The sequence below is a fragment of the Chaetodon trifascialis genome, chromosome 24, assembly GCF_039877785.1.
Source record: "Chaetodon trifascialis isolate fChaTrf1 chromosome 24, fChaTrf1.hap1, whole genome shotgun sequence".
In the NCBI taxonomy this organism is placed as follows: domain Eukaryota; kingdom Metazoa; phylum Chordata; class Actinopteri; order Chaetodontiformes; family Chaetodontidae; genus Chaetodon; species Chaetodon trifascialis.
In genome coordinates, this window is record NC_092079.1 from 5,486,262 (window position 1) to 5,510,898 (window position 24,637).

Consider the following 24,637-nt stretch of genomic DNA (forward strand, 5'->3'; position numbering starts at 1 on the left):
TGAGTTTTCTCTTAACTTAAATGAGATTTTCTCCACAGTCTGAATTTCTATTTTATTTCCATGGATGGACATGATTTCTGTTGCAGTGCAGAAAACCTGACAATAATATATCAATACATGTCACTGTTACCCAGAATGTCTGTATTTCATACATGTATTCCTTCCAGACGCTGGATGCACTGATTGATCTTCTCTGCACGTTATCTTAGCTTGTACATCATTTTGTTCCCAGTACTCAAATTGGTCACACATGCCTTTAATTCAACTTCTAATATTAGTGAGGTCAAAAGGAAATACCACTATTTAAACATTCACCTGGACGTACAATGAAATTGAATATTTCAGTCTGACCTACCATCTCATGTGGTTGGCTTGCTCCTCCTTCACATTTTGTTGAACCTTTTTTATGAAGAGGGCCTCCTTCATCTGCCTGCTCTGCAGACCAACCATACTGCCAGAGGATATGGCTGAAGTGAAGTGGAATACCGGCAAAAGTAAAATACAGACATACTTTATCATGCAATGCAACTTACTTCATGGCAACAAGTTGGAAAAGACAAAGGACAGGAATCTAAAGCGATACAGTTAATTCACACCCACAGCAACAGGTTTGATGAGGTGGCATGAATGTACCACAACCACCTGAAAGAGAAGAGGACAATCATTGTGTGGCATCTACCTTCCCTCAGGTCTTTAGAGCTGAGTTTCTCCGTGTCTTTGATCAGCATCTTTGCCACCCCTGCAGGGGTACAGACATCCAACGGAGGCTTCAGTCCAGGCTGAACACCAGCCTTATCTCTCAGTGTCTAGAGGACAGGAAAAGACATTACAAGGACAACACACACAGCACTGCAAGAAATGACCAGCCTTAACAAAAGAAAGCACTAAAGTACAGTTTTAATGTTGAGAAGGGAAGCTTTTGCTCGAGCAAAAGAAAAAGACAAATGTGGATCCAAAATTAAAATGTTCCCAAATTAAACAGTTTTCAGACTGGGGAGAAAAAAGGCTGCATATAGTAAAAAAAAAAAAAAATGTTAAAAGAAAATTAGGTTCTTTCTTATTCCCTTGTCTCCTTAATCAAAAAGCTGAAATGAATTAATAAGGCATCTTACATTGTGTATAAAGAGCTTTACATTTTTCATGAAGGAGCAAGAGCAAGCTTCTCAAAACTATTTTCAGCATAAGACTGAACTGAGCTCCTGAAGTCCCAACTAACTACTATTTTACTGCATTCCACTTTACAAACAAAGAAATAATGGAAAATCTAAAGCGCTACCTTTGATTTGTCAGCCTCTTTGCTTGACCTGTATTTGGTTTTTCGTCGAGGGGGCACTTGCATGGCAGGTTTGCATTCTGTGGGCACTGCATCTCCGTGAGCCGACTTTCTTCCCAGATCACTGTCATGCAGAAAAATAAGTACATAAAAGCACCCCTGATGGAGCTGAACTTGTTTTAATACATAGTGTTGGACATTGGTGCAATTCATTTGAGGCTGCGAAGTCCATACTGGTGGAAGAACAGCACACAGTGTTCACTGAAGTCTTCTCTGGCGCAGCGTCAACAAGAGCTTCACGTGAGAAGCGTCACAAAGACATAAAGGTGATTGATTGGACTTATGGCGAATGCAACACAGAAGCAAAGTCATTCAAGACACTAAAATGATCAAATGTTCATTTAAAGAACAGCCTCTGTCTCACTCAGCAACAAGTGAGTGTCGGGCATCGGTTCAGGCTGGAAAAACATTGGCTCCAGCATATATTTCTTAATCTTTCACTCGCACATATCTCATCTTTTATTTGGAGCCACTACGGGGAACAACAAACAGAGGGAGAATGTTTTATATACTAAACATCCATTGGGAGGCATATCCATCTTGATATCACTGCACCAGCGACCAAGCTATTTTCATGAATTATTAACTTTCAGCCGAGATAACACCAAGACAGTGCAGTGGATGGAGCTACTGCTGTGTGATGGATAGCACCCTCTTTCTCATGGGAACAGAATTAAACATTAGGTTTTATACTGGCTGGAAAAACAAATGGGGACTTCTAATCAGCACACAGGGACATTTTCTCTTAATCAAGGGCGGGGCATGTCTTCCCCTCAAATGAACCAACTAGTTATTTAGTCTGCACATACAACTTGTCATTACTGGACACCAATAAGGTGTCCTTTTATGACGACTAAAAGTAGATTGACGAGCTTATTTGTGTCACTTATATTAATCCACAACATAAAACTGTCAAACAGGCTTGTTTGATTCTACTATGGCTGATGACTTCTGACAGAATGTCAATAAAACACAGAGAGTGGACTTGTGGAGAGAGTATGAGGTAGCCCTGTAAGATAAGACAGTTCATTAAGAGCAAGATAACAAGGGGTGTTACAATACAGGAAAAACACCACCACCCTCTTAAATAAATAATTTCTGCTGGCTCCTGGTCAGCTGACATGGTGTCAGTGGAGATGCTGGTATTTGTGCACCTTTAATGCCAGTGGTCAATCTAGAAAGAAGACCCTGATCTTCTACACAGCTGGTCATTTTAGTTTTAAATGTACAAATATCTCATGACAATAGCTATTTACTGTTCGAATCACCTGAGGGCTAGATGAGGGGCAGAGCTCCCGGTGATGGTGCAGAGGTAGGGCTTGGTGTTGAACTGTGAGATGGTCAGCTGGATTGTGACCTGGGAAGTCTCATATCGGAGCGGACTGAAAGTCACAACGATCTTCACTTCACCTCTGGCTGGTATCACACCTGGAAGCACAAGGAGAAAATAACAGGGATGGATGGGGGTGTGTGTGTTTGGTTTGCACAGAGCAGTGATTCCCAATGAGGGCTATGGGTGCACCACAGATTACTTCTGCAGTAAGATATCAGCTACAATACACAAATTCCCCAAATTAAGTCAGTTGTAACACCTGAGCACCACGTTAGCATGTGTATACTTATAGTTCTCAGTATATATATATATATTTTGTTTTACATATACACATATATATTTATTTATTTATTTTATTTTACTTTTCTCTCTTCTAATTTTAATCTAATTTTATTCTTGTAAGGAGCACCGGTAACAAAAACAATTTCCCCTCAGGGATCAATAAAGTAATTCTGATTCTGATTCTGATTCTGTTAGCAAGGCAAGCAGAACTTGTAGAAGCTAGCTAGTAATGGATAAACAGTTGACACAGATAGCTTAAAGTAATGGTCATAATGCTGAAATTGTAAGTTAAAATAATTAAAATAAATTTGAAATAAATGAAAGTAATGAATAAAAGGTTAAGTTGGCTAAAAGTAATGGATAAACAGTTAAAATGAATCGTTAAAAGTACCATCACGGATAAATGGTAATGTAATAGAGTGATGTTAACAAACAAGCTTCACTATAAGCTACTTAAAAATGACCGATGAGCAACTTATAAATATGTCCCCAATAAAAAATATAACGTTGAACCACTAGCATTGACTACTATGTGACAGAATGCTTTTATATTGTGAGCTGTAAGTGTTGTCACATGGCCCTGAATTATGGTGTGTGTGTGTAGAGAGGAAAAAAGACAAAGCATAAAAAGCAGTTCCAAAATAAGAAACTCATTTGTTTCTCTTCGTCTCATTCGAGGTTTGTACAGCTGCAGCTTTAACTCAAATCCCATGTGCTGGTTCCACCATGTGTTATGATGCTTCCCAGACCATGAATACTGCTTAGTGTCACTGCGTGGAAACTGGAGGGATCCTTCAACTTCTGTTGTGACTTGTTTAATACACAACACATACCAGTTGGAGCTTTTGACAGAAAGCAGCCCTCCCGACGGGTTACGTGGCACTAAATGAGAACTGTCAATGGAAAAACAACTTTGCTTATCCATTTTACCTTCAAGGCAAATTCTGAACTGAATCACAGTTACGTAAAGAGTAAAAATAAATGCTGACGCTTTTAAAAATATTTGCTGCAAAATGTAGAGTAGAAATCATGAAAAGGTAAGCTGCATTCTGAATTCATTACCATTTTTATGTTCCATGATTTAACTCGATCATACCTGTAAGGGGATGGACGGAGAAGGCCTCGTGGGGCTCGATAACAAACACCTGAAACTCAAAGTCAATGGGGCAGCTGCATCTCAGAGGAATAGCACAGCAAACACTGAAGACAGGTGGAGAAAAAAATGATTTTTTTATGATTCGACAACAACGGGTGAAGGGAAGCATGGCTGGTTGTTTGGAAGAATACAAAGGGACAGGCAAACCCTCGGGCAGACAGGAGGTCGAAAAACAGTCCCAACACACACATACCACAGCGCATATGCACACACCTTTGTCCAAGTGGTACGGCTGATAGGTCGATGTGAGGAGGGATTTGCAGGTCATCGATGACAGGGTAAGCATGAACTGGAATTAACAGGTTCTCTTCCCCCTTGGAATGGGTGAAGTTGGGTTGAATGAACAAGAGAGAAAATATGAGAAAGAAGATACAGAGAGGGTGAAAGAGAATAACAGAGATAAGAGAGGTATGTTAAAGCAACCAGGAAGAGTTCCTCTTGGTTATCTGTTTGCGACACTGTATTTTACATAAGCTAGCTTCGGTGCGTCGTCTTTCCAGTGAATGTCCTGAAGCTTCCACGAAATGCTTTTTGGTCTAAAAATGTAAGTGTAAACCAAACAGTGCTAGCACATTTCAGCTGACTCCAGGCCAAAACAGCACAGCGACCACAGTGGCGTGCAAACTGTTGGATGCTAACCTTGCAGTGAACCCGAACGCAGTCATAGAAGTAACGCCACTCGTCAGGACAGAATCTGACCTTCAGCGTGTAGGCGAGGCCCGGGATGAGTCGATACTTGAGAGAAAACAGATGGGACATGATTGAATCTTCAGAAACAACACTGATTGCACTAATGGACAAGTGGAGTCATAACATTATATTCAGGTCAGCAATTTGTAATGGGGTAAAAAAAATAAATAAATAAAAAAAATACCTTTTTGGTGTAAGATGTTTGGAAGTGCCTGGTTTGCGTGGGAATGATATGAATATTCATGACTTCAGATGAGATGTTGATTAGTTTCTGAGGGAGAGGAAGAGGAGAGAAAAAAATAATTCATTTCCATCCAATCATGTGCACTTGAGAAAACCATTTCCATATTCTAGATGCTTACATCCAGTCTACAGCGCTTCATCTCGCAAACAAGGTGAAAAATCAGTGCCCATTCAATTAAATCTAATTTGTCCTTGATGGAAACCAAATGAGAGGAATTTATGATGGGCTAGGACTTTAATACTCCACAGCAATGCTTTTTCAGTACAAACTTCATCTGCATGTCTCATGTCACGTGTGCCTCTTCACCACTTCACAAACAATGACTGTGCAGTCCATTTACACAACACAACCAAAGGCCCTGACCTACTGTAATACCAGGGTCCACTCCCTGCTGAAAGCCTTGAGTGCCATGTTCAGCTCTGGTAATAAAGAAGCACTCCAGCTTGGAAAAAACTTTCCATCAAAAGACCTGACCTGGTCTCAGAAAATAAAAATGTACAACACTTGTGTTTGTCTGCAAACAGCTATGTTATGGCAGGCCTGCCACACACCTTGAAAGTGTTTTTTTTTTCTCATGAACATGGGCACACAAACTGTGCACTGAACCAGCAGCTTCGCAAACAACTCCAGCTTCTCCCTGGACCAGGATTATTGTCCTCACATGCATCAACAGTCCAACATGTGGATAAGATGCACATGAATTCATGCCACAATGGATTCCAGTCAGCGCAATAAATGGGTAATGAGTATGATAAATCCGCCGGGTAAATGGTCAACTGTCTGTGTCTGTATCAGTGAGACAAAGAAGATGCTTCAAAACAACACGTGGCCCACATCTCCCATCAAAAGAGAAGCAGTGTGCAACAGAAAGCACGCTTAGGCATGCAAATGTTTCATGAGGACACTGAAAAGAGTGGACTGTCTGAACCATACAGTATGACAGTGACTTGTCTTTGTCATGGAGCCCACTGTGACTCTGTTGTCTGGTTTTTATTGTTCTCATTTACTTGTATTTCACACCAAGCACCTGTGGCCATAAAGGAATGAAAGAAAAAGCTTACCAATGCAAAAATATTTTTTTAAATTAAACTCACAAGCAGTTGATTAACTGTCTGATGTAGCCTGTGAATAAAAACTCAGATGAATATTAAAACTTTGGCAGCATTTTCCTCACCAGGATCTTTACATAATCCTTCTCCAGCTCAAACCCACTGAAGTGAAGCACTGGGGGCTCTGCTTGGATCAGGCTGTTGCTTTTCAGTTTGGCATAGATTTCTATAAGGGGGGGAAAAAAATCCTGAAATGTAATAAGCTTCTTGCATAACAGACAACTGATTTAACGCAGGTTTTCCTTGATTCAAGCAACTCAAAATAAGCGGCAATGTAAACAATAAAGCAAAGGGATCTCCTGCCTTCATCACATAGACTAGATGCCGTAGTGTAAACGGCGCTTTTACTCTAAGGTTAAATAATTGCTATCACTGCTGGCAGTGTGAAAACAGTATTACTGCACCCGATCAGAGGGTTTCAGAGGTCATGCTTAATACGTACTTGATTCCAGTAGATGATTAGGAACGTTGGCTCTGCTCCTGCTCTCCTCCACCAGCTGGCTCAGAGGCAGAGGAGTCCCCCTCTTGAGAGGCTCTGAGAGGCTCTGCGGGGCAGAGAGGGCCACCTCCATCCTGGCAAAAGGTCAGATCTGGCTCCTCATGAGAGAAATGACAGATGGCTGGAAGACAGTCGAGGAGAGAGTGTCATGGTGGGAAATAAAATGTTGGTCAACCTATGAATTTATAATTTGAGCACAAGCGGAAAGACATGAAAGCACAGGCAGTTGTTTTCATGTGTGCAATTTGTAGAGTTAATTCAGTGAATTCGCCTGAGTAGCTACACTTCTTTGTGTTTTCATACATTTATTGTCATACTCCATATGAAGGTGCAGGAGGTGTTCAGTAAGGGCTTCACCTCCACCTCTGCAATATTTGTGTTGCCTCATAATGATAAAAAAAAAAGAAAAGAAACAGTAACATATTTATACACTGGTACAGCCAAATGTTAATATTATAATATTACATTATTTTAAGGAAGTACATCTTAAATTGTAATGAGGATCTAATTATTAGACAAGTGACAAACATTAGCAACAGGCTAACATTGGAAAATAGCTATTCTTAGCTAGCTACTAGCTTAATTTAACTCGTGTTAATTTGAAAAGAAGCTTCATAGTACGAGTTTTTAAAACAACTTTTCGTGTAAAACCTTTTCAACATTGAAACTCCAGAACTTACTTAAATTTTGGACAATGGGGTGCCTTCAGTTGCTCAAAAACAACAGCCATATTCCATCTTTTCGTAGAAGCATTTCGTTTTGACAGCTTCTCTTGTTGATAGAAAGCTCCCCACCATCAAACATTGCTGTTGCCATAGCGACACTTGTGCTCTGAAGGGGCGGGACCAACGTGCTGTGAGCGAAAACGATTTGTTGGCTGCCAGGGCCATGAAAATGTGTCAGTTCGCACAAAGTAAGATGAGAAGCTGACTATTTCACCTTCAGAATAAAAGGGTGGACTGTATGCGAACTGCTATGTGTACCGCGTGCTACAGTTTGTTTGAATACACACACTCAAAACACACCATATGAAGTAATATTTTTATTTCTATTACTCGAATACGAAAAATACTTACTGTTGTTCACACTGACGCTCCGTATTTACCTTTGATCATGACATTATTTTGAAGGAAAGACAGGAAGTTGAAATTGTATTATATCTACCGTCATAAGCGCTCATTAGTTTCTCTAGAGGAGTACTGTGCATAATTATAGACACTGTAAGTAGGCCCTTGTTTGATTTTCAGATCTCATATATCTTGCATGGCAGGATGCTTGCTTTTCATTCTAAACACATATGCGGCTTGAGGTCTGGACATAGGCGCCTATCTTGTTGGGAAAAAAGGAATTGACACAATGGAAAAATTTGGATTTATTGGAGTGCTGCTGTTGCCGCAGGTGAGAATAGATGCATTTTTAATTTGTATCTATGAAAAATTTTCAACAAGTACATTACTTTCTCCTCATTTACAGGCAAAATCGTCATTAGAGTGTCATACTCACGCTGCTATTGTGAAAGAGGAGGAAAAATGCATGAAACATCTGCTACTTTTAAAAGCAACAGGTGAGTTAATAGTTTCAAAATTGTGTACTTTTTACTGTGTTATCTAATACTTGTGAAAAAAAAGAGAAAAAAAATAAATCAAGATTGCTGCCTCTGAAAAAACGTTGGTCATTTCTAAAATAAATATTATAATTAAGCCTTTTTAACCTTCAGTATAAAGATTTGATGTAATGTTGTAGTAGCACCTAGTGGACAAATAATATAATGCACCCTGAAACCCACAGCAAGAAAAAACATCTATTTGACAGAATTTTATATTGAATGATTAAGACAGTGTTGATCTTGAAGTTAAAACATCAAATCCCATCATTTTTATTTTTCACTGACTATTTTTAATGTCTCCATTATTTGTCTGGAGTCCCAGCAAATAAAAACAAAACGTGTCATTTCTGCTCCTTTAAGAAAACATCAGTGTCCCCTGTGAGGGAATGTGGGACAATCTGAACTGCTGGCCACCTGCCTCTCTTGGGGAAACTGTCTCTCAACCTTGTCCAAACCATGAGTTTTTCAATTCAGAAGGTGAGATGTGACGTATGCGCAAACAGACACCCATTATCTACACTGCACTGCACTGGTTAATTATTTGTCAGGAAGCTTATTTGCTTTCATAAAGAACTGAGACAGCTTTTCCCTCTCAGCGTCTCTTTCCAAACATTAAACCAAAAAATGCATCTGTACATAAAGATACGGAGTAACACACTGGAGTGTTACATTTACTGTATGTCGAGGTTTATCATGTCTAATAAATCAAAGTGTGTGAACACTACATGATATACACACACCTGACCTGCTATTTTGCAGGTAAAGTGCATCGCAACTGCACTGCCAGTGGCTGGACGGACCTGCTCGTCCCACATGAAGATGCTTGTATCTACACTTTGAATGAGACGCTCCACTTTTTTGCTGAGGTTGGTGGTATGCATACAGTACAGTATGTGTAGTTTATCCAATATTAAGTATAACGATGAAGAAAAAAGTGCCCATCAGTGCATTATCAAAATACTATACTGTCAAAATACACACATATCTCTTGACGTGGCTGATAAGCTAAATAGTTGTTGATTGAAAGAACTTGACATGACTGTAACTTTTGTTTCTTTGCATGCTTACGGGAATAGTTTCTACATTTGGAGAAATAGGATTATTCACTTTCATGTCTGTACCCGAAATATGAAGCTTGAAAGACAGTTTATCAACTGTCTGTCATACAGATGTTTCCAACTTACATTTCAGCATTTTTACACATAAGAATATTCAGCTCGTTTTTTACCTGACAAAAATCATCACAGTAATACTACTCCAAGTCATGAGCAGAGAAGCATACCCTTTTTCAAATTTAGTTAAAAATGAAATTAAAAAATAAAATTAATTTAGAAAAGACCTTATTCTCTTCCCACTGGCTTGTAGACATGGGGCGAGTAGCCGATCCTTCTCTAATCTCGCCACATATTTACAGCGCAGACATGAGCTTTAGTCGAGACTTGCCCATTAATTATCCAAAACATACCTCACATACCTCACCATCATAACTCCACTGAGCCAGCCTCTGTGCAGATAAAGGGCTCATTCTAGGGTAATTAAAAGACAATGATTCTTATTTTCAGGTGATTATACACTAATGAAAACATACTTATGAATATTATATTCCATTTCTGCCAACAGAGCCCTCTAAATCGTGCACACTGGACCTTTAAGCGTTCACGATATTATTAATCTTGCTGATTTATTGGCGATGGTCTTCTTTTTCCCTTCTTCAGGCCTCAGATTCCCATTTGTACTTCTCATACGTGAAGACCATGTACACAGCTGGATACACGCTCTCCCTCATTACCCTCACCATCGCCATCACCATATTCAGTCTGTTCAGGTGAGAAACACTTTCTTCCACTCTCTCTCTCTCCTTTCTGCAACCATTAAGACGTTTCTGAAGTCATGCTTGAACAGCCTTAAACTGTGAATGTTAATATTTCCTCAGGAAGCTGCACTGTACCAGGAACTACATTCACATCCAGATGTTTATCTCCTTCATCCTGAGAGCCATCTTCATCTTCATCAGGGACTCTCTGCTCTTTACTAACGAAGAGCTCTACTACTGTGACTACTACCCAGTATGGATGGATGGACGCTTTCTTGTCATGCTCTTCCCCTGATGATGATAATGATGATCAGCTGATGCTCAGATACTCACATTAATCTCCTACATATATACACTGTACATTTGCTCTGGTTGCTAATGGAATAACAATGGTAACATTCTGATGTTTTGCCACAATGTGGTGCTGTTTAGCTTCATTAGCAATCAACAAAGAGCTGCTGTTTGACTGCACACAGGTGGCTTGCAAGGTCGTGCTGATGTTCTCCAACTATTCCATCCTGGTGAACTACAGCTGGCTGCTGGTGGAGGGTCACTTCCTCTTCACCCTGGTGAGCCGCTCCTTCTTCTCCCTGAAGAAACACCTCACCTGGTACATCATCCTAAGCTGGGGTAACGGAATCAAGCATGCTCATCCACAGCTCAGTGCAGCAAATACTGACTGGGGCCTTTTTAGATGTGACCAAGATTCATTTCATCACAGGTCTTCCACTGATTGTCATTGTCTGCTGGGGGTGTGCCAAGTACTTTTATGAAGACGTAGGGTAAGGGAGATCATTTTCTGCTTCACTCATCAATGTGCTGCACAGACATTATCAAAGTGTCTGATATTAAATGTATTTCTTTTGTCACTGCCAAAGCTGCTGGGAAACCAGGACGCACGTATGGATTTGGTGGATACTTCGAGTGCCAGTTCTTCTGACGATATCTGTAAAAACTTCAATTCACTTTTTCTTTTTTTTAAATGATGTTTAAGAAAAGATTTCCACATGATTTTGGGATGATTTTGGGAATCATAGATGAGGAGATGAATAACACTCTCATGTCTGTCTGTTGAATATGAAGCTCCAGACAGCTTGGCTTAGCTTAGCATTAAGGAACTCTAAACTGGACCAGTGAGAGACTCCAGGAAGTCACCACACCCGGACAAGAAATAGTCTGCTACCGAAACCCACGTTAAACCACATCTTACCACTGTTCCACCGGTTTTTATTTGGATTAAACATGATACGACATGTTCATTTGGGAGCCTTAGAGGTGCTGGCAGATGATTTCTCTATCTTTAGACAGAGCCAAGCCAGCTGTTTCCCCATTTCCAGCCTTTATGCAGCACTATGCTAACCGGCTGCAGCTTCATATTCAGCACACACACGAGAGCGGTATCAGGCTTCTCATCTACCTCATGGCAAGAAGGCAAATAACCGTATTTCCCTAAATGTCGAACTACTTGCATCATAAAGCAGCATGACCGGAGTGCTCACAGGTTTTTATCGTTTCAGGTCAATCTCGTCTTTTTCTTGGGCATTTTGAGGATACTGGTGGGCAAACTCAGAATGTCAGATGCACAGAGGAGTGAATTCAGCCAATATAAGTGAGTAGTAGTTACACTGTGGTGTTATTGTCCTACTGTATATGATTTAAAGCTGAGGCCAGCAGTGGTTTACGCATGCCAATGCAGTGTCACGCTTAGAGGATATGAAGGGCTTTCCTATTTGCTTTGTTACTCCAGGTCACACACAAACAGGTTAGTTTTACACAGACAGACCAAATACAAGGGCATTGTGATGACTTTATTTCTGTCTTTTTCTTCCACCAGGAGGCTGATCAAATCCACCTTTTTTCTGGTGGCTCTGTTTGGGGTGCATTACATCCTGTTTGTTTTCTTACCCGTCGAGGTCAGCAGCTCAGTGTTTAAGATATGGACCTTTGCGGAGCTGGCTCTGTCATCCACACAGGTAAATATGGTGTAAGCGCAGCAGAGATGGAACATCCAGTCAACTCAGAGTGACGACGCATAAAACTGCACTGACTGGCTTCTCTTTCTCCACGTCTCTAAGGGTTTCGTGGTGAGTGTGCTCTACTGCTTCATGAACGGAGAGGTAAGGACTGGCCAATCAGAGCTGATACGAATGCTTGTAGCATGTAAGGGGATCTATTGCGTGTACTTTCCCAGGTGCAGCACGAGTTTCAGAGGAGGTGGAGGAGGTGGAGGCTGACTCAGCACCTCCCCAGTCGGCCCAGGCAGCACCTCGGCTCCATCAGCCACAGCGGGTCTCCTCACACGCAGGCCTCCCTGCTGCCCTGCTTGCCAGGCAGCCCGACAACCAGCGGACTCCCGCTGGATACCATGGAGATGTGATTCAGGTCCTTTCCTCACTCTCCTCGTCGATACACAGTGTAATGGATCCTGGCTAAGACCCGACAGCCAATTAGTCCAGTTTTTGATAGAGTGGTACTGACAAATGAACATTTTAATACACCGTTGAGGACCAGTCTGTAAGCTGCCAGGCTCACTTGTGTGTCCTTGTCTGAAAATTTATGAGGCGATCGTTGTTAATATTCAAATGTCACACATGCAAGTTTTATCGTCCAGTTATTTAAAGCTTGTGGTTGGAAGTAATCTGGCAAGAACATCCACTACCCAGAGTTATGGGGCTATTTAAACTGGTGAAAGTATGAAATACTAATTAAAGGGGTACTGCAGTTATTTAGTTTATGTTTTGGACACAGATTTAGATAAAAATGGTCAAAAATGAAGACAGTGAAACAAGATGTCCTCAGGTTTTGTCACTACAATGGTTAATGCTTCAAAAAACACTTGATCCTACATTTCCCACAATGACTTCTCCACCTTCATGCGAGTAAACTGATTTTCATGCATGAAACTGGTGAAATTCCCCTTCAACCACAGTGAAACTTCCCATTGTGGGTTAAAATATGCTACAAACATGCACATTCAGTGTTTCCCTCTCAAACAAACACTTATTGTTGCCCTGTGATCCAACAAGTCAGCCGAAATCAAGCCGTCCAAAACGAATTCCCAAGAATCGGAGAGCTTGACCGCGGAAACTCAGTGTGAGATGATGAACTTCACCCGAACTGTGCACATTCGGCCATCTGTGCTGAGCATCTGTTGCCAGATTGGATTGACAAAAAAAGCCCAATCGCGGTCTCATACAACAGCCCTGCAATAAATCTGCCCTTCGTGACAGTTAGAACGGTCATTTTGGAGATGCTGTTGAATTGACAGGTGTTTCTAATATTTAAAACTTGTGGGAAATTTGGCTTTAGAAGTTTTATCTTCGAGAACAGAAACAATGAAAGCCTGAGGTCCAAAGAGCTAGTCTTTACTTTTAACAGCCAGTTCTGTACACAGACGCTATGGATGGAAAATTCCTAAATGCAAATGTACATCGTATTTTCACCTCAAGGTTCGACAATTTCAAAAACAAACAAAGGTTGACAAGAAGATCGATACCTCTCTCACTTCTGTGAGCTAAATCTTCCAAAATAGCGCTTGTGAGTGATTAGCTTAGCTTAGCACGTCAGGTGGAGCCAGGCTAGCCGTTTCCATCTGCTTCCACTCTACATGCTAAGCTAACTGCCTGCTCCATTATTAGCATACAGACCTATAAAGATGTTTTTGGGAAGAAAGCAAATGCGTGTTTTCCAAAATGTCGACTTTGAGAAATGCTAGATTCCATATTTTTCCTTCAGCCTGGTGACCAAATCAACATAGCTGGCCATTGCGTCTTCTTTGGACTGACCTGTTGGTTTAGAGACGGAAATAAACAAACCACTTGTTTTTTTGTTTGTTTTTTCTGTTCATTCATGAAGTTTTAACATGTTTCAAATTTCCATTCTGAATCTATATTTGTATCTGTTTTATGTTTAACATTTCATGTAACTGTCCTTATTTTATTTTTATTTCATAAATTCTGACCTTTCTTTGCCGCCCATGCGTCCCATTTTGCTCGTCCTGTGAAGTCCAACAGCCCTGGACGCTCTGTGGGTGGAAAAACAAGAAATCTGTCAGCCAAACTGGGCTTTGAAATGGTCACATATGTCTGATACTGCCATTTGTTCTTCTGCAAATGGTCAAAAGGTCTACAACGATACAGATCCAACACATACATTCAGTGTTGGAGTGAAATACTAAATCAGAAACAGAGTTTTCAGGGGCTTTCTATGAATATTCATACATGCTTTTTGCAGCAGTTAGTTATCATTCAGAAAAAACCTGTCGGACCTCATTTGTTCTCAACCCCACCCTTCTGCAAATCTTTACATCACCATGCCACTCTGAAGTCTTTTTTAGAAATTAAAACCCTTCACAAAAAGGCCTCATTGCATCCACTCACCTATGTTAACATCACCGATTGTGGCTTGCTTATATAAACCATACAGTTCACTCATTTCTCGATTGTCTGGCTTTTGTTTCAGCACCTTCACCTCCTCCACTGCATTTTCAAAGGATTGCTAGCGGGATGAGAGAAAAAAAGAAGCTGATACAGACGTCTCAGTCAAACTGTTGAAGTCTCACAACAAGCCTTACTTACCCTTTGCAAAATATGCTGCAATTTTGATTGATCAACAATCAGACTTATGGCCTCAATACACAAGAGATTCCTCAGTGCAGTCCCTGAATCTGGGTAAGTGGATATACCTGAGCGATACCTTCACAGAAATCTTTTATGTAACATTGTAGAAAGTCTAAAACTGAAAAGCAACAGTACTTACAGTCATGACGGCAGCGAGAGCCAGACGGACACACGCCTTGCTACAGCTTCACTTTTCAGGTAAAAGTTGTCAAACCTGCCCTGCAAAGATGGCGTCAGTGCTTGCATTAGCCAAGAAAAAAAAAATCAGGTGGGAGGTGCCAACACTGTAGTTTTCCTGTTATAATAAGCAAACAGTATACTTTGGTTCAATCTTGAGTGCTTAAAACTCACAATTCTACTTGTTACATCAGATTTTGGTTAAAATAAGACTCTTCACACACTCATAAAGGATTTACAGGGTGAATACTAGACACTACTACAGCACTGCAAAAGATATTTTTACACACACACATCTGATAAAAATGAATATTGGTTGAGAATTAAAAGAGGTCATGTGACTACACTGAACTCTCTTCTTATGCAGTGCACCTCTTGACGAATGACTCCTTGACTTTGTTGTGATGGAGCTGCATCAAAAACAACATTCTTCATTATTCAGATGTTTTCCAAATGACAGATTCATGCCAATGAACAAACGTTTCTTACCTTTGGGAGACAAGGGAGCTATGATTGTCCACCACAAGATGGCAGCATCCACACACATAATGATCCGAGCATTTCATTGCTCATACTTCATTTACCTTTAATTTGCAGATTCATGAACTTGATCAACACAACAGGCCTCACCTCTACAAACAAATATACTTCACATAATTAAAGACATGAATAGTGAAAAAAAAAAAAAACTGTAGAAAAAATGCTTTATTCTCTGAAATTTCCATCTGAAATCAATACATGAATGCCTCTGTGGAAGGAAACTTTCCGTACTATGGCATTTTAATTCAGATTGAGAAAACATCCATCTATCACGGAACGTAGAATCGTCTTTGGCAGGAACACATGAAACTGAGAAAACACAAACTCTCAACTAAAAAAAAACAGCTGAAATGGCACAACATCAGCAAACTGCTGAAAACAACAAAAAGAAGTTCTGTCACAGAACTTAAAAATGTAGTTATTAAGTCAAATGTGTGCTGACGGGCACTGATCAGCAGGTCAGTTTAATACAATACAAAAAACTGTACTGTAACCATGTTTTTGTCTGAACTAAAGAACACTCAGTAATCTTGTGTGGCAGCTACTGCAGCAGCAAGGTTCCCGCTTGGGACGCACCTGACACCTGAGAAAGGGACTGAACAAGCATTATTCCATGTAAAATGCGAGTCTACAGATAGCTTAGTGGCTAACAGCTCTTGGCTCAAGCGCTGGCTCATTTACCATAAATTTGGTAATTGCTAATTTCACATCTAATTTGCATAATGTTGGCATATATCAAATATTTAAATTGGGGTTTATCACATAAAGTAGTCAAGAAAATCTTACGAATTCTGAGCAGGGTTTTAAGTTCACATGGCTTCACCCCTCTCTCACACCAATAATTTAAAGCAGTCCCAAGCAGTCTGAATGAATATGACAGCACATCGAAAGTGCTGCAAAATAAAATGCCAAAAACGAAACACTGATGTTGCATCAGTAACATAGAGGAACTCTTATTTCAAAGACCCCTAAAAAATCAGCTGCACTGCTTCAGTTATCGTCTTCTGCAGGTTCATTAGAAGCGTAACAGTGACTGTTTTGCATAAATTAAACCAGAAGCTAATAGTGTTCAATTCTGGGCTGAAGCTTATATTAATAGAAGAAGAGCACATGACAATAAATTAAAGGAAAAAAGCAAAACTAAACACTTATTATTGACAATGCATAGTGCAATAAGGTGGACGAGCACAGCTCTACTGGTCAAACGTCTCTAAGGAACTACCAACTAATCTGCTGAAGGGAAACTTGCATCTCTGAAATCTCTCAATGGGCGTTAGAGATGAGCCATCAATACATTCCAAGAGTGTATAAATCATTTATCTTCTGTGCGAGTGTGGTTGACTGCTGTTTATATTCATGAGTGCACACATAAAGAGCTTGACTTTTACACCTGATCTTCACACACACACACTGACAGCGTGTTTCTCACACGTGGCTGACGTCCTCCAGCCCGTTGCGGCAGCCTTCCTCCGGCAGGGTGAAGCGGATGTGTCGGCTCTTCTCCCAGCCGCGGCGGATCTGTCTGAGCCGCCCGGCCACGCAGGGCACGAACAGAGCCAGGCGGCCCAGCAGGACCGCGAGGGGAAGGATCAGGACCAGTATGAAGGTGGGAGGCAGGTGGAAGCGGTACTGGGCCGGGTCGAAGGCACGGTTCCAGCCGTAGAGGAGGGTGTGGACGGTGGCCATGGACAAGGCACAGTAACCTAGTGTGGACTGCGGGAGGTGAAATCAGGCTGTCACAGGTTTGTTTGGAAGTGAAGACGATGGTGAAAGAAAGCACCAGAAATGCAGCATAACAGTCGGCCTGTCCTCCAAATGTATGACCCCCATCGTTTCCCTTGAAACGACTCCTCTTTAGTTCAGAGCAATACATTAGCTCATCGTGTCACAGGCGACTGCAGAGCCCAAGGACATACACTGACCTTCCACACATGACCTGACTGAACCCCACAAGTGTATGCGTGTGTGTTTGCCATACACTGTATCTACAGGGCCTACTAATTACAAAAACCTCCCAGGGTTTGCTCGGGGAGGGTTTAAAAATAGCCTTGTTTTTGCTCTTTCACACACGAACAAGGCAAAGCAGATCCTAATTATTTCCACCTGACAGGACTACTGACTTTTTATTCCAGTATTTAGTGCAGTTTGTATTAATCCGCTGTTGAAAATAGTCCCTAACAAACGGACTGCTTCATCCTGTTCATGTTTGCTACCCCTCCAAGGCTGAGCTGTTTCAGAAATCACTTAAATGAAACTATAGATCAGTGACCTGTTTCCACAGATTTCTGTCTTCAGCAGAACCAAACAGGCTCGGGGCTGAGAGGCACAGACAGGCAGGGGAAGTCCAAAGCGACCGTTGGTTGGATACTTTCCATGGAATTTGTGCTAAAATAAATCAAACCACCAGCCTTATCTCATCTTTCTGTGAACCTGGAACAGTTTTTAAACTGATTTGCTCTGCAGCTCTGAGATGGAGACATCACTGAAGGCTGATCCACTGCATTTTTGCCATTTCTGTGAGATAAAACTTACTTAAACTTACTTTGTCACAAAAACCCTCAAATTAAAATCCTGTATTAACAATTTTGGTCTTCTTGTCCATTGTCTGAGCTGTGAACATACAGACTGATTGATTGGACAGTTGAGTGATGTCATCCTACACCATCACCATTACATGGATCCACGTGGGCGATCCACTCCTGCCACACATTTAATGATTGCATTGCAGTCACAATGAAGCAGTTTGCATTTATGTGGCAAAAATGTCACCGGGGTGCTTTTGTGGTGCGATCATTTAGTATTTTAACTTAAGTCAATTATTGTCCTGCAACTCCTAAATGTGTATTAGTGAAGAGGTCAGCTGACACACACACACAGATATTTCTCTACACATAAGCAAGTGTACACACATGGCCTCATCGACACACAGGCGGACACAGATAATACACGACACCCATCATTAATACGCTGTCCTGCAGCAGGTCTAGATGTGCTGAGCAGAAAGTTGCCTCTCATCGCTCCGGCTGCCGGCACGACTAATCTGACGGCCAGCGGATTAGCTTAACGGAGAGATGAAAGGGGAGAGGCGGCGCAGACGGGCCACGAGTCCTGGAGGAACGGAGGCCACGGCGGGGGAAGTCAAGGAGGAGAGGAAGAAGTGTGCGAGTACCGAGTCACAACACTCCTGATGGCTCTGTCACAGCCCAGGTTTAACAGCAAATCTGGGGCAGCTGCAGAAGTGCAAACACTCAGAGTCACCGCGTTTGTATGTGTGTGTGATCATGTGATCACACAGGAGACGGAGTATGTATCTGTCTGCACACCAGCCTGTGTGTTTAAGTGCTGCCTGTCAACGTCCGGCCGTCATTCTGTATTAATCTTATCTGGCTTTTATTCTGCATCCAGGAGGAATGGAAAGCTGCTCTTTTGTTCTTTATGTAAGCAGCACATTACGGCCTGTGTGTGTGTGTGTGTGTGTGTGTGTGTGTGTGTGTGTGTGTGTGTGTGTGTGTGCTTGTGTTTGTGTACCTGTATGAAGCTGAACTCCCTCCAGTTGACAGTGTTGGCCACTGACGGCAGCGAGGTGACGGCCAGCAGAGAGAGCAATCCGAGCGCCATGATGCCCGCTGAGAGGTACAGCTCCATCCTCCACACCTCCTCGTCCACCCACGAGTCCTCCACCCCCGCCTTCACCTGCACAACACACAATACACGTCGGATTCCGCGATGTGTTCGGGGGAAGACTTTCCATTCAGCACATGCTGTGCACTGTACATCGCGACAATCAGGGCTGGTAGAAATGCTTTTAGTCTTTCAGGCTGATGCAAGCTTCCATTGTGACCGCTGGCATTGATGCATAAAAGCAAAGGAGGTGGTAGAAGGTAAGAACACTTGTTAGTGGCGGACCCAGAGTAGGCTATTTCCTGGAAGCAGAACATATTGAATTTGAAAGAAAGAAAGTCTTGTTTATTCTTTGTCTCACCTGTTTAAAAGCGATGTTGAGCAGTTTGTAGCGGGCAGACTTCCTCATGGGAAGACACAGACTGTAGATGGCATGTAGAGCCGCACACAGGAAGCTACACAGCCCAAACTGCTTCCTCCTGGTCAGCCACCCGTCCAGCCAATTGGGGAAGCGGTTGTACTTGGTGCCCCACCACAGCTGGAGGAAAGCGGCGCACACGCCAGGCAGGTAGACCAGCGAAAACATCACCAAGGCCACGGAGGGAAGGGTGACGTTAACCGTCTCAATGGGCATTTTGTAGAAAACACTCTTCCCTGCCGTGATGTAGGGCTGCAGGACGTCACGGATGAAGTTGTACAGGTAGAAGAAGGCGAACAGGGACAGGGTGCACAGGACTGGGATGCGCCAAGAGGGAAACAGATACAGGGGGATGTTTTCGATCTCCAGAGAAGAGGAGAGGAGGCCCATGTCTACGGGGATGAAGCCCATCCTACGACAGAGCTGAGTCACCGAGCTCTTGGCCTTGCTACTGTCACTGCACAGGAAAACCTGGAGGAAAAAAGACGACAAAAAGAAGTTCAAAGATCTCCTCCTGACTCTCTAAACCTGGACTCCTCCATCCTCTGATGTATCCTACCTGCCTGCTTCCATCTCGAGGTCCCATCTGGAGCGTCCAGGCCGATATGGTGTTAAACCCTTTGACTACAGAACTCTCTGGAAACAGGTCGGCCAGCTGTTCGGCATTCGAAGGCCCGTCTAGGTTGATTTTCAAACCATTGCTAACATCCACTAGTGTCTTTCCAGCGAGCGCCGGCTTCAGCTCCACCAGCGTGGAGTGGTGCTCAGGGAACACAGCGACAAAGACCAGGTCTGCCTGGCTGGCTGCCTCCATCTGAGACGTCACCTGGAGACAAAGACAGAAATGATGCATATTTGAAGAACACTGTAATAAAATAATAATAACAATAACAGGAACATCATAAGGCTTTAAAGTAATTAGTTTCAAATCAAATATGGCTTTTTTTTTGGCTTCTGCACAACACAAAAACAAGCTTGTTTCACTTACTGTATAAATTACATATATATTTCATTTTCAGTCCTATGCTTAGGAATGCACCAATAAATATGTCATAAATTACTTTATGACATGTCATAAAAATGTCATGTGTCAGATGTTCATCCACCCATAAAGGCTGAAACCCTTGTGAATTGCCTTTTAGGCATCTATTCAGGATAATAACAACAGTTATTATGCCTAGTGGATAAAGTCAGCGTAAATATATAATTATCACCATCGGGGGTGAAACAAAAACACCAATTACATGATGAGTGTGAATGTGGGTGTCAGTGTCACTGCGTGTGTGTCACCTCGGCCTCTTCAGGGAACAGAGCCACAGAGCGTTTGGGGGTCCGACTCCCCACCACCACTTGGTAGCCGGAGGCGACCAGCCTTCTTGCCAGCGAGCGGGAGAAGTCGCCCGTACCCAGAATGCCAACAACTGGAGCGCCAGGGTCCGACACGGAGGCTTCCAGACGTCTGGAGCCTCCTCCCGCACCTCTGCCTCGGATTAAAGGCCTCGACATTTCATCGGGCATAATGCACTGCCAAATCTGCAGACAGAGAATATGATCATTGCTTTTTGATTATTTACATCCGCATAACCTAAACTGTTTCCTGAAATGTAAAAGGGGTATAAAAATGAAATAACTTTTAATTATACATTGTGATGTTTCTATTTACATACCAACACTGATTGTTAGGTCTACACTGTAAAGGCTTGCTTTTTCATTCAGCATGGGACCTAAAATCCAAGTGATTCACAGTAGGAAAAAAAAAAAAAGTGTAAAACATGCAGTTTCAGGACAATGAGCTCTGTTCCTATCTGCCATTTGTCTGCTCTTTTATAGAACACAGAACGAGGATCCCCATTATCTTTGTGTCTCAACTGACATGTCCCAGATCTGTACCTGGGCCCTGTCAAAGCAATGAGTGGCCATACAGTAATAACATAACGGGGTTTTACACAGCAAGACGGCAATGCCATCCTCTAAACTTTCCCCATGTTTTACAAATTGGTCTCCGACTCATGCAAAACCTCACTCCGACCTCACAAGACAACGTTGAGCTCAGTAAAACCACGCGGTTATCGTGCGGTTACTTGTATTTGCGGCGAAAATAGTAAAAATAAAGATGGACTCTTGTCAAAGTACTGCATTTGTAATCAACCAGCTATATGCCGAATTAACAACATAACCGCGACTATTTACAAGTGTTTCATGTAATGTTGTAAGACTTATCAAAGCTGAGCAATTAGCGTTAAAACATAAAATTGCCTAAAATCCAAACTGATATTCTCCTCAAAAGAGAAGCGGATCGAAGCCACCTTGCTTGACGTCCTTGGCTGAACTCGCGGAAACTTTATCTCCGAATAAAGTTAACTTAACAAACAGGCACGACGAAAGCTATCATACACGTATATTTGGAGAAAATAGTACATCACATGAAATAATTCATCTTCTGTCACTATTTACAGCGACATTTTTGGACTTAAACACAGTCACGTACTCACCTCGCTTCTCCGCTTTCCTCCCGTTCGTGCGCTTCTTCCTGATAAGATGACGCAACAGCTAAAGCCCCGCCCCATCCACGCCCCCACGTGTGTGCAGAAGATAAAGGAGAAAAAAGCGATGGCTTCCACAAATATGATAATACATGGAAATCATGCGGGAATGTAGAACTTTATTGATCCCGCGTCGGGGAAATTATGCTGTTACAGGCAGCAATAACAGCAAGAATAAAGCAGGAGACGTGAAAAAAGAGCAAATAGACAGTATACACAAAAAGTGTATAAGAATATATAAGAATAAAGTTGCCTTGAGAAGGATGGCTCAGTCAGGTAAATATTTGAATTGCACATGACAGGAGGTGGATAATAAAACACAGTGTTTTGTACTATTGCACAGTAGAAAATATACAATACAGTAATAATATATAGGTAGTGTTATATGTATGCAATTAATAACGCAGTAGTGCAAAGCAGTAGGTTTGTGTTGTGATGTGAAACAACATCAATACTGTACTATGCTAAATTCATGAGGACAGGACCACACATGTGGTTTAAGATGCCCCAACCTCTCCAATGAGATACTGTGATCAACAGTGTCAACTAGCACGATGGCTTTGCTTCAGGCCGTTCCTTCCTGAGTTAGACCTTGCATGTCATTACTTTTGTAAGATTTTCAGTCATGCTTTCAGCATGGCTCTAGGACGGGCAATGTTGGTTGGTGGTTCAACCACTTTGATTCAATTCAATTTGCCCAGTATGTTTATGTCTAACGGCATTCCCATCAACCAAAGCTGGACTTTGTGTTTAGTGCTAATTAGCCAATGTTAGTATGCTAACACACCTAAAGCTACAGATGCTCAATAAAGGAGACGTTATGCCTTCTATACATCAGCATGTTAGCACTGTCACTGTGAGCATGTTACCATGCTGACATTAGCATTTACCTCAAAGCATCACCATACCTATAAGTCTCCCGAGATGCCCGCATGGTTGTAAATTCTTGATCTTCTTTTTGTGGCTTTGCTGTACACGGAATCCTGTTGAAAAATTAAAAGAAGAAAAGTGCAATCATTTTCATATTCACTCACTGTGAATAGACTGTTAATTACAGTTTCCCTTCTTTGTTCCATCTGCTGTTGCTGAACTGGTGTATCTGATAAGCTGGCCTTGGGATTCAAATGAAAAAGCAAAAGCAAAATCGTGTTAAAAAGATGTATGACCGCAGGTTCCACACTGTCAACTTGACTTCATCAAGTCTGCCTTTGCCACTTGCAAAAGGTTGAATCCCCCTGGCTCGCAGTGCTGCATCCGTGTCACCCCACGCAAACATACACACACACATTGGCACACACCACGCATGCATGTCACCCTCTCTTTCATTCTCTGTAGGCCATGGCCGCATGTTTGTTTACAACGCTTGAGGTCACAGTCCTTGACATACATATCTGATTTTGAGAGTTTTCATTCATAGGTATTGATTATTAGTGTCTGCTGGCGCGGTTACCCATTAATCTTACAAGTTAAATCAATTGAAGCGTTCCTGATGCAGTGGGGGCAGATTTCAGCTTTATACTCTCCTAAAATAAGCCTGGTGGTCTGGGTGGAAATGGTCTTTGAGCCTTTTTGGGCCTTTGATGCTGTTTTCAGGTTCATAGATAACCATTACCAGAGAAATTAGAGATCTTAACATAAATTTTAAAGCTCTATTTTTAAAAATCATGGAGGGAGCTACACAAGGCACTTTGAGGTCACCGTGACTTGAAAATATACAAATAAAACAACACAAAACCTAGTCCAACAAGTAGCAAGAAGTAACAAGAAGCATATTAAAGCATAATTTACAGTATATAAATAGGCTGCAGGGAAATATGGTGGCAGGGAGGTAAAAACATGGTCACAAACCATTAGCCCGAGGCAGACAGGTATAGCTACGTTAACATCTGACAGGACTTCACTGTCAAAACGTTACATGGAGGAGGACATTTGTTTCTGTGCTTTCATGGTGTCTTCTGTGCCCTTCATCAGGGATGAGGGTCACACATTGAGACAGGAGCTGATGCTGCAAGATCTCACGGCTGCACTGCTGTGGCTCAGTGAAGGTTTCCCACACTGATGTACAGTGACACTCTGTGACATTTTACAGTATGTTTTGCTGATCCCAAATGAACGCAATCACACTGTTTCACCTCTTATTCATCCTGTAATAGAACAGTAATTCAAGTCTGTCCTCTGGTCACGATGTTGTAGGTTCATGAGAGTCACGGGCTAATTAGAGAGCTGTCATCACTCTTTATGGTGGCCCTGAGAGCTCAGCACACTACGACTAAAGAAAACCTGCAACTCAAGGAAAATGAACTGGGAGGCTTGAAAGAATGACACAAACACTAAGGTGTACAGCAAATATCTGACTCACAGTGTTAAGAGTGAACTTATATCATCATCATCCAACATGGAGCCAAGCTTCTATTCAAATTTAGTGCCAATTTTTTTCTGCGAATTTGCAGAAAAACAACAAACGTACAATGTGCTGATGTCCAGTGGTGCAATATAATTTCAATATTTCTGACTCAAGCAGGTTTATTTCCCAGCTACTTACTTTGCAGATGAAGATTTGACTTAAAAACCATTTGCTCATCTGAATGGATTTTTAAATATTAACGACTCAACAGTACATTTGGATTGTTACATTTTTTCATTGTAGTATTTTA

The 24,637-nt window shown here is 41.8% G+C and overlaps 4 protein-coding genes across 4 annotated transcripts in view; 1 reads left to right on the plus strand and 3 right to left on the minus strand.

The window, feature by feature from the left end:
- cfap221 (cilia and flagella associated protein 221) overlaps positions 1–6,767 on the minus strand; it is a 39,508-nt gene extending 32,741 nt beyond the window's left edge. Inside the window, exons 1-10 of the mRNA XM_070957917.1 lie at positions 6,590–6,767; positions 6,213–6,313; positions 4,979–5,065; positions 4,744–4,839; positions 4,318–4,418; positions 4,045–4,148; positions 2,602–2,761; positions 1,277–1,397; positions 680–806; positions 356–467 (exon numbers count right to left, since the gene is read on the minus strand). Of these exons, the coding sequence (XP_070814018.1) occupies positions 356–467; positions 680–806; positions 1,277–1,397; positions 2,602–2,761; positions 4,045–4,148; positions 4,318–4,418; positions 4,744–4,839; positions 4,979–5,065; positions 6,213–6,313; positions 6,590–6,719 (1,139 nt within the window). The 5' untranslated portion in view covers positions 6,720–6,767. The remainder of the gene's footprint in view (positions 1–355; positions 468–679; positions 807–1,276; positions 1,398–2,601; positions 2,762–4,044; positions 4,149–4,317; positions 4,419–4,743; positions 4,840–4,978; positions 5,066–6,212; positions 6,314–6,589) is intronic.
- Positions 6,768–7,836: 1,069 nt separating this feature from the next.
- sctr (secretin receptor) lies at positions 7,837–13,850 on the plus strand. Its single transcript, XM_070957894.1, has 13 exons — positions 7,837–8,044; positions 8,120–8,210; positions 8,613–8,729; positions 9,012–9,118; positions 9,968–10,077; positions 10,186–10,318; positions 10,542–10,695; positions 10,787–10,847; positions 10,944–11,013; positions 11,583–11,674; positions 11,900–12,038; positions 12,141–12,182; positions 12,257–13,850. Exons 1-13 carry the CDS (start codon positions 8,003–8,005, stop codon positions 12,440–12,442), a joined length of 1,344 nt encoding a protein of 447 aa, XP_070813995.1. The 5' UTR covers positions 7,837–8,002; the 3' UTR covers positions 12,443–13,850.
- On the minus strand, positions 13,770–14,937 carry LOC139327884 (acyl-CoA-binding protein-like). Its single transcript, XM_070957896.1, has 4 exons — positions 14,824–14,937; positions 14,445–14,562; positions 14,027–14,089; positions 13,770–13,850 (listed from the first exon to the last, which is right to left on the minus strand). Exons 1-4 carry the CDS (start codon positions 14,827–14,829, stop codon positions 13,777–13,779), a joined length of 261 nt encoding a protein of 86 aa, XP_070813997.1. The 5' UTR covers positions 14,830–14,937; the 3' UTR covers positions 13,770–13,776.
- Positions 14,938–15,548: 611 nt separating this feature from the next.
- On the minus strand, positions 15,549–22,708 carry LOC139327880 (metalloreductase STEAP3-like). Its single transcript, XM_070957893.1, has 6 exons — positions 21,933–22,708; positions 20,731–20,973; positions 20,000–20,266; positions 19,384–19,911; positions 18,930–19,094; positions 15,549–17,114 (listed from the first exon to the last, which is right to left on the minus strand). Exons 1-6 carry the CDS (start codon positions 22,005–22,007, stop codon positions 16,827–16,829), a joined length of 1,566 nt encoding a protein of 521 aa, XP_070813994.1. The 5' UTR covers positions 22,008–22,708; the 3' UTR covers positions 15,549–16,826.
- Positions 22,709–24,637: the final 1,929 nt, after the last annotated feature.

Coding starts and splice junctions, on each gene's coding strand:
- sctr (XM_070957894.1), top strand. CDS start 8,003: ATGGAAAAATTTGGATTTATTGGAGTGCTGCTGTTGCCGCAG. Junction 8,045..8,119: donor GAGTGCTGCTGTTGCCGCAG/GTGAGAATAGAT, acceptor CCTCATTTACAG/GCAAAATCGTCATTAGAGTG. Junction 8,730..9,011: donor TGAGTTTTTCAATTCAGAAG/GTGAGATGTGAC, acceptor GCTATTTTGCAG/GTAAAGTGCATCGCAACTGC.
- LOC139327884 (XM_070957896.1), bottom strand. Junction 14,090..14,444: donor AATCGGTGATGTTAACATAG/GTGAGTGGATGC, acceptor TTCCACCCACAG/AGCGTCCAGGGCTGTTGGAC. Junction 13,851..14,026: donor CGCATGGGCGGCAAAGAAAG/GTCAGAATTTAT, acceptor CTAAACCAACAG/GTCAGTCCAAAGAAGACGCA.
- LOC139327880 (XM_070957893.1), bottom strand. CDS start 22,007: ATGGGGCGGGGCTTTAGCTGTTGCGTCATCTTATCAGGAAGAAGCGCA. Junction 19,912..19,999: donor CTCGAGATGGAAGCAGGCAG/GTAGGATACATC, acceptor TTTTTCCTCCAG/GTTTTCCTGTGCAGTGACAG. Junction 17,115..18,929: donor GGGAGTTCAGCTTCATACAG/GTACACAAACAC, acceptor CACCTCCCGCAG/TCCACACTAGGTTACTGTGC.